The sequence below is a fragment of the Octopus sinensis genome, linkage group LG6 (genome assembly GCF_006345805.1).
Source record: "Octopus sinensis linkage group LG6, ASM634580v1, whole genome shotgun sequence".
NCBI lineage: Eukaryota > Metazoa > Mollusca > Cephalopoda > Octopoda > Octopodidae > Octopus > Octopus sinensis.
The window spans coordinates 9,076,423-9,091,632 of NC_043002.1; the positions used below are offsets into that span (position 1 = coordinate 9,076,423).

The window sequence follows — 15,210 nt, forward strand, 5'->3', positions numbered from 1 at the left end:
TTGAAATGTAAAAAAAAGTACCAAAAATATATATATATATATATTGTAGAAACAAAGATTTCCAATTTTGTTTTCTCTCAAAATATTAGCAAAGCCATTATTGGCACCAATGAAAATTATTTTACATTGATTTGTTGTTTGTAATGAGCTTCTCTGTAATCATCCAACGAACACATTTGATGTAATTAGTAGCCAAACCTTTCAATAAACTTCCCTCTTGTTATCTTTAAAATGGTAATCACAGGTACTATATCCAAAATATTAAAGTAGTGTATGGCAGAGCATTAAAAAAAAAAAGCATGAACATTGCTAGAATACTAAACAAAACAGTGGAAAATGAGAAAAAAAAAACGTCAATATGGTTTAATATGAGTGTTAAAATCTAATACAAACATGGTATCATGCTCAACTTCACAGTTCACCGATAATATTTGGAAATTAAGAAAGAACTATTAAACATTAAAAGTTCAAGTTTTAAAAATGTTTTAGCACAATTCATGAGTGATATGTGACTTAAATTATCTGAATTATTGCAGTAACTATAGCAACCTTACTACTAAAGAATATATCAACTGCTAAAAGATTGCCAACTTGAACTATAACCAAAATTTTCACAGATCTTTTCGGTTTGAACGGCAGTTTTTTCTAGCGGTGTCATATGAAATTGTCACCCATAATTATGACCCTAGTATCGATCTATTGCATTTCAATCTGTTTTAGGGTTAGGGTTAGAATTAGGGTTAGGGGTGGGGGGAAGGGTATCTTTTTTTCTTCAGAAATGTAAATAAACCTAATCTGTTTCTTAAACGAGGGACATTTTCATACGGCACAGAATGTTTTTTACCTCAATACACGTTAGTGATTGGTTGAAATTGCAGAAATTGAAGAAAAAAAACAATAAATATCTTACAAACTATAGAATTTTCTCAATAAAACCAAGAGAAAAAGATGTTTTATAAACACTTTCTACCAGTATACGAAATTTAAAAGTGTTTAGTTACGTGGAAATTATTTTAAAAAACTGCCGTTCAAACCAAAAAGATCCATTTTCACAACCAGTGCTAAATCTATTCAAGAGTACAAGATGAAATATTAACAACATGGATGGTAGTTGAAATATGGAAGACAACAGTAGCAACAATGAAAGTATTTGTCTCCATCAACACATGTTTAAAAAAAGACTCTGCAGAACTAAAATCTCAATGTTTGTAACTACAAGCTGCAATGGATTAACTCTACCTGACAAAATCAAAAATCACCAAGCATCCTCAACCTAGGATCTTTAATGCAAAATTTAATACAGAAGTTAAGTAACAACTAGTGATGAGATCTTGAGACAGACATCAGAAACCAAACTAGATGCAGGAAAATTACACCCTGAAGGATAGGAAACATTAAGACGTTGATATGTTTTCTTTGTTGGTAAATTGCTGGATCTAGTTGTATTTTGGCATGAGTGAATCCGATTATAATTTGTCACAACCACATATAATTCACTACAGTGTGTGTGTGTGTGTGTGTGTGGTGTGTGTGTGGAAGCGTCATCTTTCATGGAAGCGTCATCCAACCAAAGTACAAATATATGGGAAACTACCACCTGTATCATCTCTTGTGAAAGGTAGGAGAGTCCAGTTTGCTGGACATTGTTGTAGAGCTGAAAAAGAGGTAATTTCTACTCTTCTCCTCTGGAAGCCATCTGCTCGCATTACCAAAGGGCGCACACTCTCCTACCCTGATGTAATCTCCAGGGATACAGGCATCCAGCAACAGGACATCCGTAATGCTATGATGGACCGTGAAGTCTGGCGTAGCATGGTAAATTCCATTGTCTCGACCACGGTTGAATGATGATGATGATGATGATGATGTGTGTGTGTGTGTATATATAATCCAAATAAGAAGACAATTACTTTCCTCAGGTTTAGAAATTAGGTTTCTTCTCGAAAACAAAGAACATAAATAAATAAATAAATAAATAAAACATAACCTTATTTAAAAAATATATTTAAAAGCTATCTGGTATATAGAATACTAAAATGAGAAAATTGTACAATAAATTAATATGACATAATTAAAAGTAATATAAATATATAAATTTAAAATATAAAAATTTGAAATAGTAATTTAAAATTTAGATAAATATAAAAGGGGTAAAGAATTAAACCCCAGCAAAACTAATGTCCAGAAGAGTTCCTTCCAAAAATTACTTCAGACCAAATTGATGAAGAAGCAGAACCTCTTTGGCACTCCATCAGTTAGGATGGTGTATTTTCCAGTTGATCCGATCAACAGAACAACTTGCTTGTGAAATTAACAATCAAGTGGATGAGTACTCCACAGACACACATGTACCCTTAAACCCTTAATGTAGTTCTCAAGCAGGTTCTGCATGGCGTAGAATATGGCAAAGCTGGCCCCTTTTGCATTAAAGTCACAACCCATCTTTTTGTCAGTTGAGTGAACTGGAACATGAAATAAAGTGCCTTGCTCAAGGACATAATGCACCACTGGGAGTCAAATTCAAGATATTAAGATCATCAGCTAAATACCCTAACCACTGTGCCTTCACTAAATACTGTAATGACAGAGGAAGGAGGCAGAAATTGGGCCATTCAACCTCTTCCTATGTTCTGCTAGTTTAAATTCCTCCCCTTGTGACTGATATAATATTATTCTCTAAACAAACCATACACAAATTTCTCATGGTGCCGGTGGCACATAAAAAGCACCAATCGATCGTGGCGGTTGCCAGCCTCCCCTGGCACCTGTGCAGGTGGCAAGTAAAAAGCACCCACTACACTCATGGAGTGGTTGGCGTTAGGAAGGGCATCCAACTGTAGAAACACTGCCAGATCAGACTGGGCCTGGTGCAGCCTCCTGGCTTCCCAGATCCCGGTTGAACTGTCTAACCCATGCTAGCATGGAAAGTGGACGTTAAACGATGATGATGATGATGATGATGTATCAGCCTTAGTGACACGAGAGCAGTTAAGTCAGTAATTAGGAATTATTGATATCTATGAAACACAGGATGTCAAAAACAATAAAACTAAACCTTTTACACCTGCTTAACAAAACAATTGAGCTTAAGAAATTCATTACAAATCATTTCCTCCAATGTCTCATTACAATTTGTGAAGGAGTTCTGAAAGGATAAAGAGAGTAAATCTATGTATCCTTCCAGAATACTTTCCTTCAGTTCAATAATCTGCTGTTCTCACACATTCAGTAATCTGTATGAAAAACAGGAAAGAATAGACTTAAATAATAAAATAACACTCGTTATTATAAAATAAGATTAATGGAATGCATTATCAGGAATGGAATTTAGAAATGTATAGACTTAAATATAAATTACAAGAAGAAACAATACAGTGTGTGTGCAAATAGAAAGAAAACTGATAATCTGAGAATCTGATAAAAACCATAAATTCAGAGAGTTAGGAGGAGTTACAACCGTGTTTCGTGGTCTGCTACCATAACAGCTCCTTTATAGGATCCAGTTAGCTCAAGACATCATCAGGAGGAACCAGTTATGCTAAGCTGAGCCCAATAGTGCCGTTCCTGTTTTACTTTATTTACTTTATTTACATTTAAGATAATGTACACAACCTGTCAAATACCTGATACTTCTGCAAGGTTCTGTGAAGATCAAATAATTATTTTCTAATACAGACAAATGTAAAAAATTTCTCTTTCCTATTAATTTCTTCTTTCTCATTAAATGATACAATTAAGTAAATTACAAATTCTGACAGGAAAGTGAAACTAAAATCTCTCCTGGGTCAACTTGATGCCAGGTGACTGTTGCAAGCGGCAAACTTGTGTTGTAATATACAAGTCTGATTTCAAAGTAAAACAATATCCTGAAATAATAAGCAACTGTGGTAGTTTAATGGAACATAAAATAGGAACTTGGTCAAGTATAAAAAAAAGTAAATAGAAAATATGAATAGAAATAAAATACATGAGAAATATATCTAAAATAAAAAGAATTAAAGAAGCAGGAGAACCAAGTTTGAAAGTGGAACCTGATAGCAGCAGAATATGATGGAAAGTAACCAAAAAAATACAAACTCCACAAAAGTACTTTTTTGCATTTTTGTATAATGAGGAAAAGAATTCTGTCGGAATAGATTGAATTAAGGAACAGGATTCCAGAGACAAAAGAATTACAAAAGAGTATGCTAAATTGAGAAGTAGATTTTTCTGGTTCAGATGATGACAAAAAAAATATACCAAAAATGATGCCCCCCAAAAAATGTAGAGGAATATTAACAGAAATGTAGGAAAAAATGATTTTTCAAACTTTAGGATCAGCTCATATGCAAGTTCCACTGGGACATAATTAGTATGCTGTAGGTCTTTGAGAATAAAGAAAACAGATTTAACTTCTAACTTTTAAATAGCATTCAACATTTTCGAAGAGATTCTGACTCTACTAATGATATGAAATATAAAAATAGATAATCCAACCTCTTTGATGGAATCAGAGGAGTGTGTTAAAGGAAGCAGCAAATTATTCTATATTGAAGATATGATAGATAATTGCCATTTTCTGAGCCAACGAGTTGCTGAAGATTTCATAGTTAATAACTGACCACTGGTGCTGTTATGTGTTTGTCAATGGTACTAAAATATGTCCACCTGTGGATTAAAATTCACACTCTTTTCAGTTCTCTTGATATCAGCCAACTCAAGACAGTCTCCGATTGTAAAATACAAACCCATCCATTTTATAGAATTCTCATTTAAATTGATATTCAGTTTGAAGTTATGTAGATTGATATTTCTTGAGGAAAATTCAGAGAGGGAAGGATTTTCAAGGCTTGTAGTTTTAAGAAAGAATAAAGTGTTCATTATAAGGTTTAACCCTTTTATTACCAACCTGGCTGAAACCGGCTCTGGGCTCTGTAGTACAAACGTCTTGCTTTCATAAGTTTTGAATTAAAATCTTTCACCAAACTTTAGTCGCAATTTATGTTCCTAACACCAGTTTAATGATAACTGAGTTATTTTACTAAATTCTTTGTTATATTTAAAATTAATTGAAAGAAACATAGAGCATCTCAAAATAAATACGGTAATGAAAGGGTTAAGAGGTAAACACACTAAGGATGACAAGATGAGAGGTGGGAATATGATGTATGATTGGACAGGTGGCACACAGTTTGCTAGTTTAGAAATCAAGAACTGCTGTGAAAGTAAGTGATTATACAGAACTTTCAGGTGTAAATATTTTCAATTATTTGACAGGTTTGTATTTCAGTTGAGAGGAGCAGGAAGTATTGTAGTAGGAGTGAAATATTAACTATAACTGCTGAAGTTGTTTTTTGTCACAACCTTGGACTTGGACTATAAGGAGAGGCTTGCAAGGCTGATTTCATAAAGATATACCGAGCGTGATAGTTACTGTGTCACCTTACTAGCACTTGTGCTGGTGGCATGTGAAACATTCAAGGGAGGTCGTCACCAGTGCCGCTGGAGTGGCTCCTGTGCAGGTGGCACGTAAAAAGCACCATTTGGGCGTGGCCGTTGCCAGTACCACCAAACGAGCCCTCATGCCGGTGGCACATAAAAAGCAACCACTACACTCTCAGAGTGGTTGGCATTAGGAAGGGCATCCAGCTGTAGAAACTCTGCCAGATCAGATTGGGGTCTGGTTCGCCAGACCTCAGTCAAATCATCCAACCCATGCTAGCATGGAAAGCGGATGTTAAATGATGATGATGATGATGATGATGATACCACATGAAATTGCAAATGTTGTCCAAGTGATGAAATGAGTGGCATGAACAATTTTGTCATAACAGAAAGATTCCTAATTTTCCACACAGCTAATGAATACAATCAATAGATTGAAAATATGACCATATAAACGTAATAAATAACTATGAAAGGGATTTTTAGAGAAAATTTCAAACATTTTGAAATAAGGAAGCTACACATTTTTTTTATATACAACTTCAAATTTCGTCTCTCTTGTTCGTAGATGATTTGGAAGCATCAGGAATGATAAAGCACATAATATATACAGACACATTACTTACATATAACTGTGCAATCACTTATAGACAAACATATACACACATATATTGGAACTAGACATACATGAACCTTGTGAGATGCAATCTTAATTTGTATCAATGAAGCATTCTAATTTTAAAACAAATTTCTAACTCGTTGGGGTCTGTGGTGGAACGACTGGGCAGATCAATAATGAAAATGTGTGTGTGTGTGCACATGCATGTGTGTGTGTGTGTGTTATTTCTTGTGCATCATAGCAAGAGTCAGTTACATGGCTCTCCAATTTCAGTTTTAGATGATACCAGTCATTTGTGGTTATTTTAATGAATGAATGTTTAGGTATGAGTATATTTGAATGTTAATATAATTATGTCTAATTGTGTTTCTTGTTTTTTTGTTTGCATAAATTTATAATATGAAGTGGTTTAAACAAAGAAAACAAAACAAGATTTTACACGCATGCTCACACACACGCACGCACACATACACACACACACAAAATAATACAGGCACAGATATACAAAGACAATAGATTTTTCAATGCTGAGCGTTTAACCGTTCCATTTGTTGTGAGGATATCTCGGCCCCTTTGGTATCTCCAAGTTGAATCTGTGCCATCATCAAATGGTACCAGAAAGCAGTCATATTTGGTTCCAATTCAATGCCCTGCAAGTTATAATAAAAAATAATAATAACAATAATAAAACATTGTGTACAGTGCTCAGGTGCACTACAACTCATCTAAAGTGTATGTATAGTACATAGGGTAATGTACAAGTGTCAGGAAAAGAACAGTGCATGAGTCATGACATACACATATGTGTATGAGTATGGAAGGGGAACAATCAGGTGTAGTTTCGACAGATTTCGGAAAGCATGAGGGCCTTAACCCTTTAGTGTTCAGATTACTCTGTTAAATGTAATACTTTTTTCACTCAAATCATTTTGAATTAATCATACATTATCTTATAGCTTTGAAGTTTCAATGGTGTGATAGTTTATTCTTAGAATGTCAATGTAGGTTAGGTGTGAGAGGCTAAATATGGCCAGTTTGAATTTAAAAACATGTAGGATATTTGGGCCGGATATGGCCAGCTTAAACACCAAAGGGTTAAAGGATGCAGTGTCATGGCAGTCAACAACTGACGCAGGCAGTTTGTTCCATGCTTCAGCAACTCTGAGCGTGAAAAAAAGATTTGCTTTATAGTTTGTCATATTTTCTTTGCTGTCAGCAGTTTTAAGTCGTGGTTCATGTAGAAGCTGGCATAAAAAAAAATGTAGCACTTACCTCATATACATATATACATATCATCATCATCATCATCATTTAACGTCCGCTTTCCATGCTAGCATGGGTTATATATATATATATATATATATATATATATATATATTTGATTTTACAAGATAATAGGAATGCTATGTAAAGCAATATATATATATATCATCATCATCATTTAGCGTCCGTTTTCCATGCTAGCATGGGTTGGACTAGCATAAATAAGGATAAGATCGTTAATTTAAAAATAAAATAACGATTCTATCAAGTGGTCAGCATGGAAAAAAATAACCTTCAAAGGTAATAATTATTAAAACTAAAAATTAGGGTATCTGCGAGATACCACTATGCTGAAAATAGCAGCCATGATCTGACTCTAAAACCACCTTAATTGTCCATATATCAACACGGAGAGAAATGTAGCATTGCAGTTCTGACACAAGCATCATACAATCTAAGAAAAAAAAATCTTTGTTGTCAGTAGAGGTAGCAGCTCACTGAATTTTCTCCGACCCATTCTACTCTGGCTTTTATACTTTCAAAGCAATTACTTCCCTTGCTAATTACATCTCCTATGAAGCAGAAGCTATTGACTACTTCTACTGAGCCATCTGAGCATTTAAAAGAATCTATTTCCAGTGTGCTCCTATGAGCTGCTCTCAGATAGCCTGCCAGTGATTCCACTACATCTCTTGTATGTCCATAACTTACATTGGGTATAGCGTATGGAATTTATACCTACTCTTTTCCTGCATATCAAACAAGGCCATTTCTTTGAAAGAATAAGGGTCTTGTTTTCTTTCCTATTTGCTAAATGCTTCATCTTTGTTAGGCTTACCTGAAGACCACTCAATTCTAGGTTTAGTTTCCATGCCTGGAATATGCTCTTAGATTCAGCTATGAAAACTAGACCATCAGTATTCTTTATTACCCACAAGGGGCTAAACATAGAGAGGACAAACAAAGACAGACAAAGGGATTAAGTCGATTACATCAATCCCAGTGCATAACTGGTACTTAATTTATCAACCCCCAAAAGGATGAAAGGCAAAGTCGACCTCGGCAGAATTTGAACTCAGAACGTAACGGCAGATGAAATACTGTTACGCATTTCGCCCGGCGTGCTAACGGTTCTGCCAGCTCGCCACCTTGGGCAACAAGTCTTAAACTTGTAGAGGGACTGTCATGAATAGGTGAGGACTAAGGCTTGAACTTAGATGGATTCTTGCTTTATTGCCAAATTTGTCACTGGAATCATTGCCAACTCTTTACTGACTGCAGTAATTTCCTCAGTGTCCACCAAATTAGTGAGCATGGTATTCTGTTAAATGCTTTCTTCAGCCAATGAAAGCCAAGAATAGCAGTATGTATATGAGAAAGAGGAGAGGCAGAGAGAGAGAGACAGACAGACAGAGTGTGTGTGTGCGAGTGTGTGTGTGTGCGTGCGTGCATGTGTGTGTGTGTCTGTGTCTGTGTGCGTGCGTGTGTGTGTGTGTGTGCATGCATGTGAGAGCGTGTGTGTGTGCATGTGTGTGTGTGCGTGTCTGTCTGTGTGTGTGTGTGTCTGTGTGTGTGCATGTATGTGTGCATGTGTGTCTGTGTCTGTGCATGTGTGTGTGCGTGCGTGTGTGTGTGCATGCATGTGTGAGCGTGTGTGTGTGTGTGCATGCATGTGTGTGTCTGTCTGTCTGTGTGCATGCGTGTGTGTGTCTGTGTGTGTGTGCATGTGTGTGTGTCTGTGTCTGTGTGCGTGCATGTATGTTTGTGCATGTGTGTTTTGTGTGTGTGTGTGTGTGTGTGTGTGCTATAATTCTTTCCAGTCACAAGACATTATACAACCAGAATCCAATTCTGAAGGCATTTTTAATCTCTTGAGAGTTTTGTATAATGGAATAGTTTTCAATAGCATTTTCATAAATTGTCACCATATGTCAATATATCGTCTGTGTGTGTGTGCTTGTATATATATATTCATATGCATGACTCTGTTGTAAGTTTGTGTGTAAGGCGTGTAACATTATGTGTATGTATGGTATGTGCTGTCTGATTCTGTGTATGTATATTTTGTATATTTGTATACTTTTTTTTTTTTTTTACTTGTTTCAGTCATTTGACTACGGCCATGCTGGAGCACCGCCTTTAATCGAGCAACTCGACCCCGGGACTTATTTTTTGTAAGCCTAGTACTTATTCTATCGGTCTCTTTTGCGGAACCACTAAGTGACGGGGACATAAACACACCAGCATCATTTCACTAGGGGGACAAACACAGACACACAAACACACACACACATACACTCACATATATATATATATATATACATATATACAACGGGCTTCTTTCGGTTTCCGTCTACCAAATCCACTCACAAGGCTTTGGTCAGCCCAGGGCTATAGCAGAAGGCACTTGCCCAAAGTGCCATGCAGTGGGAATGAACCTGGAACCATGTGGTTGGTAAGCAAGCTACTTACCACACAGCCACTCCTGCGCCTATATGTATGCATTGTATATTTGTATAGATGTGTGTAGTGTGTTTGTATGTATACATGTGTGTGTGTTGTATACTTGTATGTGTGTTCATGTTTGCTGTGTTTCAATCTGTGTGAATGTGTTTGTGTGTGTATCAACAGGTTGACTCCATGTCAGTCCTGATCCAGTAGAATTATGACCACAGGCTTTTTAGCTGCTATTTCTTGCATGTTATTTGATTACATACAGGTTTGTTTGCTGGTAAATGTGTTTATATGTGAATTCATTTGTTTGTGTGTGTACATGAGAGAGAGAGAGAGAGAGGAGAGAGAGAGGGGAAAGAAAGAGAGGAGAGAAAGAGAAAGGAGAGAGAGAGAGGAGAGAGAGGAAAGAGAGAGAGAGAGAGAGGAGAGAGAGGGAAAGAGAGGAGAGAGAGGGGAGAAAGAGAGAGAGAGGAGAGAGAGGGGAAAGAAAGAGAGAGAGAGAGGAAAGAGAGAGAGAGAGAGAGAGAGAGAGAGAGAGAGAGGAGAGAGAGGAGAGAGAGAGGAGAGAGAGAGGAAAGAGAGAGAGAGAGGAGAGAGAGGTAAAGAAAGAGAGGAGAGAGAGAGGAGAGAAAGAGAGAGAGAGAGGAGAGAGAGAGGAGAGAGAGGGGAGAAAGAGAGAGAAAGGAGAGAAAGGGAAAGGAAAGAGAGAGAGAGAGAGGAGAGAAAGAGAGAGAGAGAGGAGAGAGAAGGAAAGAGAGAGAGAGGAGAGAGAGGTAAAGAAAGAGAGGAGAGAGAGAGGGGAGAAAGAGAGAGAAAGGAGGGAAAGAGAGAGAAAGGAGAGAGAGAGAGAGTGTGTGCTTGTGTATGTTTGCATGTTGGTGTGTATGTGTTATTGCAGCTATGTCCTTGTTACTAATCCCAGATTATCCTCGGATCAAGTCGACCGATGACTTTCTCTCAGACATAATATATCTTAACACCATTTGTTCTTTTTTTTACATGGTAGGGATTTGAAGAAGATTTTACGTCTATTTCCAGATTAAGAAACTGCAAAGAAGCTTCCTTGTTAGTTTATATGAATATGTGCTTCTGTGCCAGTGGCACATAAAAGGCACCATTCGAGTGTGATCATTACCAGCGTTGCCTTACTGGCACTCGAGCCCCGTGCTAGTAGGGCACCAAGAGCACCATCTGAGCGTGATCATTGCCAGAGCAGCCAACTGGCTTCCATGCCGGTGGCACATAAAAGGGCACCATTCGAGCGTGATCGTTACCAGCATCGCCTTACTGGCACCTGTGCCAGTGACATGTGTAAAAAGATTCGAGCGAGGTCATTGCCAGTACCGCCTGACTGGCCTCCGTGCTGGTGGCACATAAAAAGCATCCACTACACTCTCAGAGTGGTTGGCGTTAGGAAAGGCATCCAGCTGTAGAAACTCTGCCAGATCAAGATTGAAGCCTGGTGCAGTCATCTGGTTCGCCAGACCTCAGTCAAAATCGTTTAACCCATGCTAGCATGGAAAGCGGACGTTAAACGATGATGATAATGATGATGTTAGTATAAGACAGTGTATCGGAAAGAACCAAGATGTTGAGGATGAGAAGTATATATGGATGGATAACGGTGCATTTGGCAATGAGTGACTCTAAAAAGAAGGTGTGAAAGTGCTGCCACAAAAGCTTATTATGAGTGAACATCTAATTGTAATGTCTTTCACTCACAAACAAGTAATGTTGCTCCTTTTCAAAGTGTTTTTCATTCAGCTTTTAAACTGCCTCTGTGTGCATAATTCTATCTTGCCAGGAGACTTGGTTTCAAGCATAATAAAGAACGACTGACAAGTCTCACACACACAAATGCATCTAGCCAACACAAGATAAAACTTTAAATGATTGGTAAGTTCCATAGTCAGAGAGCACTGAATGGAATAACACATTTGCCAATCTCTTATAAGGTCCAGAACAATGTATGGATAGATAAAGGACTTTTTCAAAATGAGTTCACTCAAAAATTTGTGCCAACAGTTTGACTGCCTTCAGAGTCGTAATGTGTCATCTGATCGACCTATGGCACCAACACAGGAAGAGAGTCTGATAGACAAATAATTCGATATGGAGGCTGAGATGGTTGTGTAGAAAGACTCTCTTTCTGAGCCTTCCAAGCCTGGTGCATCATACACTCTCTCTCTCTATCCGCTCAGTCGAAGTCGACTCTCGGTCACTCGTTGGGTCAGTGTCCTCCAGTCAGTTCTATCCTGGGCCGCTTCTTTCAGATTGGCTATGTCCATTGATGGTGTCAAGCCAGCGGGTTCTTGGTCGGCCTCTTCCTCTCTTGCCACTGACCATTCCGAGCATGATGTCTTTCTCCAGGGATTTTCTCCGCATAATATGACCGAAATATGCCAATCTATGCTTGGTGATCCCAGCTTCTATATAATTGTGTGCATGAAATCATGGGTTTATGTGTTTGATTTTCGATGAATCAGCAAGAACTCCAAGACACAAATGAATGGACAACAAACTGAACTTACCTTCTGGAAAATTTCAATGGCCTGTTCAGTGTGATGTGTATTTACAAGAAAACTTCCATACTGTGCATAGACATCCCAAAGTTTAGGGTTTATAACCATAGCCTTCTGAAACATTTCCTCAGCTTTGGTATTTCTTCCCAGCTAGAAAAATTAAAATGCCAGCTTAAACAACTAACAGCATTGGTGAGAGTGAGGATGTAGGTAGGAGAATATGTTTAAACATTGTATTCGTAAATAATACAGGCTAGCTTTCTTTTAGTATGATAGTATAGGGAAAACAATGTTATAACTGGTAAAGTGCACAAGTCTTAAACAAAACAAACAGGGAATGTTGGAAAGGATCTTTGAACTTTACCAATGTTAACAGTGAAAGTGCAACTATTGGATAAAATCAACATTGTAGAAGGATTTTTATGTTTTAAACAACAAGCATTCAAGATTTGACATTTTTTTAATTACAAAAAAATTACAATTATGTATTATCTCTCTACATGTGTGTGTGTGTGTGTGTGTGTGTGTGTGTGTGTCCTTTATACAAATCCACAATTTTTCAGTTAGAGGGCTGGCACTTTCTATGGTCATTCAAAACTGTCCAAGGGTGGTCGTGCACATCTTTACATTTCCCCAGTCACCCCACAAAGCCATTAAAAAATCAATAGAAGTGACTTTTTTGTGAATTTTCTATCCAAAACCCAATCAAAATGCCCGAAACTTGATATGCCAATTGAATGCCAGCTAGCTGTATGTGATTGGTCGGAGATTTGGATAGTATTCGCATGTATGTGCACACGCACGCAACTGTATATGCATGCACTAGCACTATATAATATCAAAACTATCTAAAAAGATAAAAGGTAATATTTTAATTTAAACCGCATACGTACCAGATGATTTTAACATATTAAATTATATCTATTGCATGTATATATCAAATGATACATTGACTGGATGATTAGAGTTAGAAATACAAACTTTTAAGAATTCCTGTATTAGCATATATACACTGACTACACAGCCACAGCAGGAAATGTATCAGGACATGAAATGTAAAAGCTGGACTAGACTACTTTATGCGCAACTCCATTGTCTCCCGAGACAAAAAGGATGCCAACTATGCAACTAACTGAAATATGCAACAGCATATAAGCAGTAACTAAGTACATTTCATCATCTTGCTGTTTCAGTTTTACATTATATCTTTGAATTATTTTTTAATGTGTAAGATAACCAACAATTTTGAATGATACAATCTCTGGCATGGATAACACTTAATATATTATCACTAACATGAAAAAAATATAACATTATTGAAATGATCTGATCTCTTCATTAAAAATAAGTTAGCTTGAACAATGGATATAACTGATACCTATTTCTTTACTACCCACAAGGGGCTAAACACAGAGAGGACAAAGAAGGACAGACACATGGATTAAGTCGATTACATCGACCCCAGTGCGTAACTGGTACTTATTTAATCGACCCCGAAAGAATGAAAGGCAAAGTTGAACTCGGCGGAATTTGAACTCAGAACGTAACGGCAGACGAAATACCTATTTCTTTACTACCCACAAGGGGATAAACATGGAGGGGACAAACAAGGACAGACACATGGATTAAGTCGATTGCATCGACCCCAGTGTGTAACTGGTATTTATTTAATCGACCCCGAAAGGATGAAAGGCAAAGTCGACCTCGGCGGGATTTGGACTCAGAATGTAACGGCAGACGAAATTCGGCTACGCATTTCGCCTGGCATGCTGACATTTCTGCCAGCTCACCGCCTTAACTTATACCATCTGGAATATGACCACACAATCGAAATCAAAAAATGGCTAACATTTAGTTGTTCATGTATAGTATGCATCTCTAATTTTTAGGTTTAGAAATCTTTAAAAAAATTACATTATATATTTGTTTTGCAAGATTTTTATGTGAAATCGTGTGTTGAAACAGATGTTGTTGTATTTAGGAATGGTCATTTTGCCAGTTTAGCCAATAAAAACGCACGCGCTATATATTTGGTGTTACTTTGCTTCAGCCGAAATAAGATCAAGATTAATGTAAAAAATAAATAACGCTGAAGCAAAGTAACACCAAGTATATAGTGTGTGTGTTTTTATTGGCTAAACTGGCAAAAGGACCATTCCGAAATACAACAATGTTTTTTTTAAATTATTATGCACAAATGAATATGACATGTATTGAAGCGATATGTTAGAAACATGACACTATCTGTTCAAATTGTCTTCTAACGATTTTAGGATTCTGAGACTGAGACCTTCTAGTATATATTTCTTTATTCCCCACAAGGGGCTAAACATAGAGGGGACAAACAAAGACAGACAAAGGGATTAAGTCGATTACATCGACCCCAGTGCGTAACTGGTACTTTATTTATCAACCCCGAAAAGATGAAGGCAAAGTCGACCTCGGCGGGATTTGGACTCAGAATGTAACGGCAGACGAAATTCGGCTACGCATTTCGCCTGGCATGCTGACATTTCTGCCAGCTCACCGCCTTAACTTATACCATCTGGAATATGACCACACAATCGAAATCAAAAAATGGCTAACATTTAGTTGTTCATGTATAGTATGCATCTCTAATTTTTAGGTTTAGAAATCTTTAAAAAAATTACATTTATATATTTGTTTTGCAAGATTTTTTATGTGAAATCGTGTGTTGAAACAGATGTTGTTGTATTTAGGAATGGTCATTTTGCCAGTTTAGCCAATAAAAACGCACGCGCTATATATTTGGTGTTACTTTGCTTCAGCCGAAATAAGATCAAGATTAATGTAAAAAATAAATAACGCTGAAGCAAAGTAACACCAAGTATATAGTGTGTGTGTTTTTATTGGCTAAACTGGCAAAAGGACCATTCCGAAATACAACAATGTTTTTTTAAATTATTA

At 37.0% G+C, this 15,210-nt stretch overlaps 1 protein-coding gene across 8 annotated transcripts in view; it reads right to left on the reverse strand.

Moving 5' to 3' along the window:
* Positions 1-6,555: 6,555 nt before the first annotated feature.
* Positions 6,556-15,210, reverse strand: part of LOC115213383 — a 127,784-nt gene continuing 119,129 nt past the window's right edge. For all 8 annotated transcript variants that reach the window (XM_029782329.2, XM_036503627.1, XM_036503624.1 and 5 more), the window contains 2 exons: positions 12,292-12,432; positions 6,556-6,693 (listed from right to left, as the gene is read on the reverse strand). In XM_029782329.2, the coding sequence (XP_029638189.1) occupies positions 6,565-6,693; positions 12,292-12,432 (270 nt within the window). In that variant the 3' untranslated portion in view covers positions 6,556-6,564. The remainder of the gene's footprint in view (positions 6,694-12,291; positions 12,433-15,210) is intronic.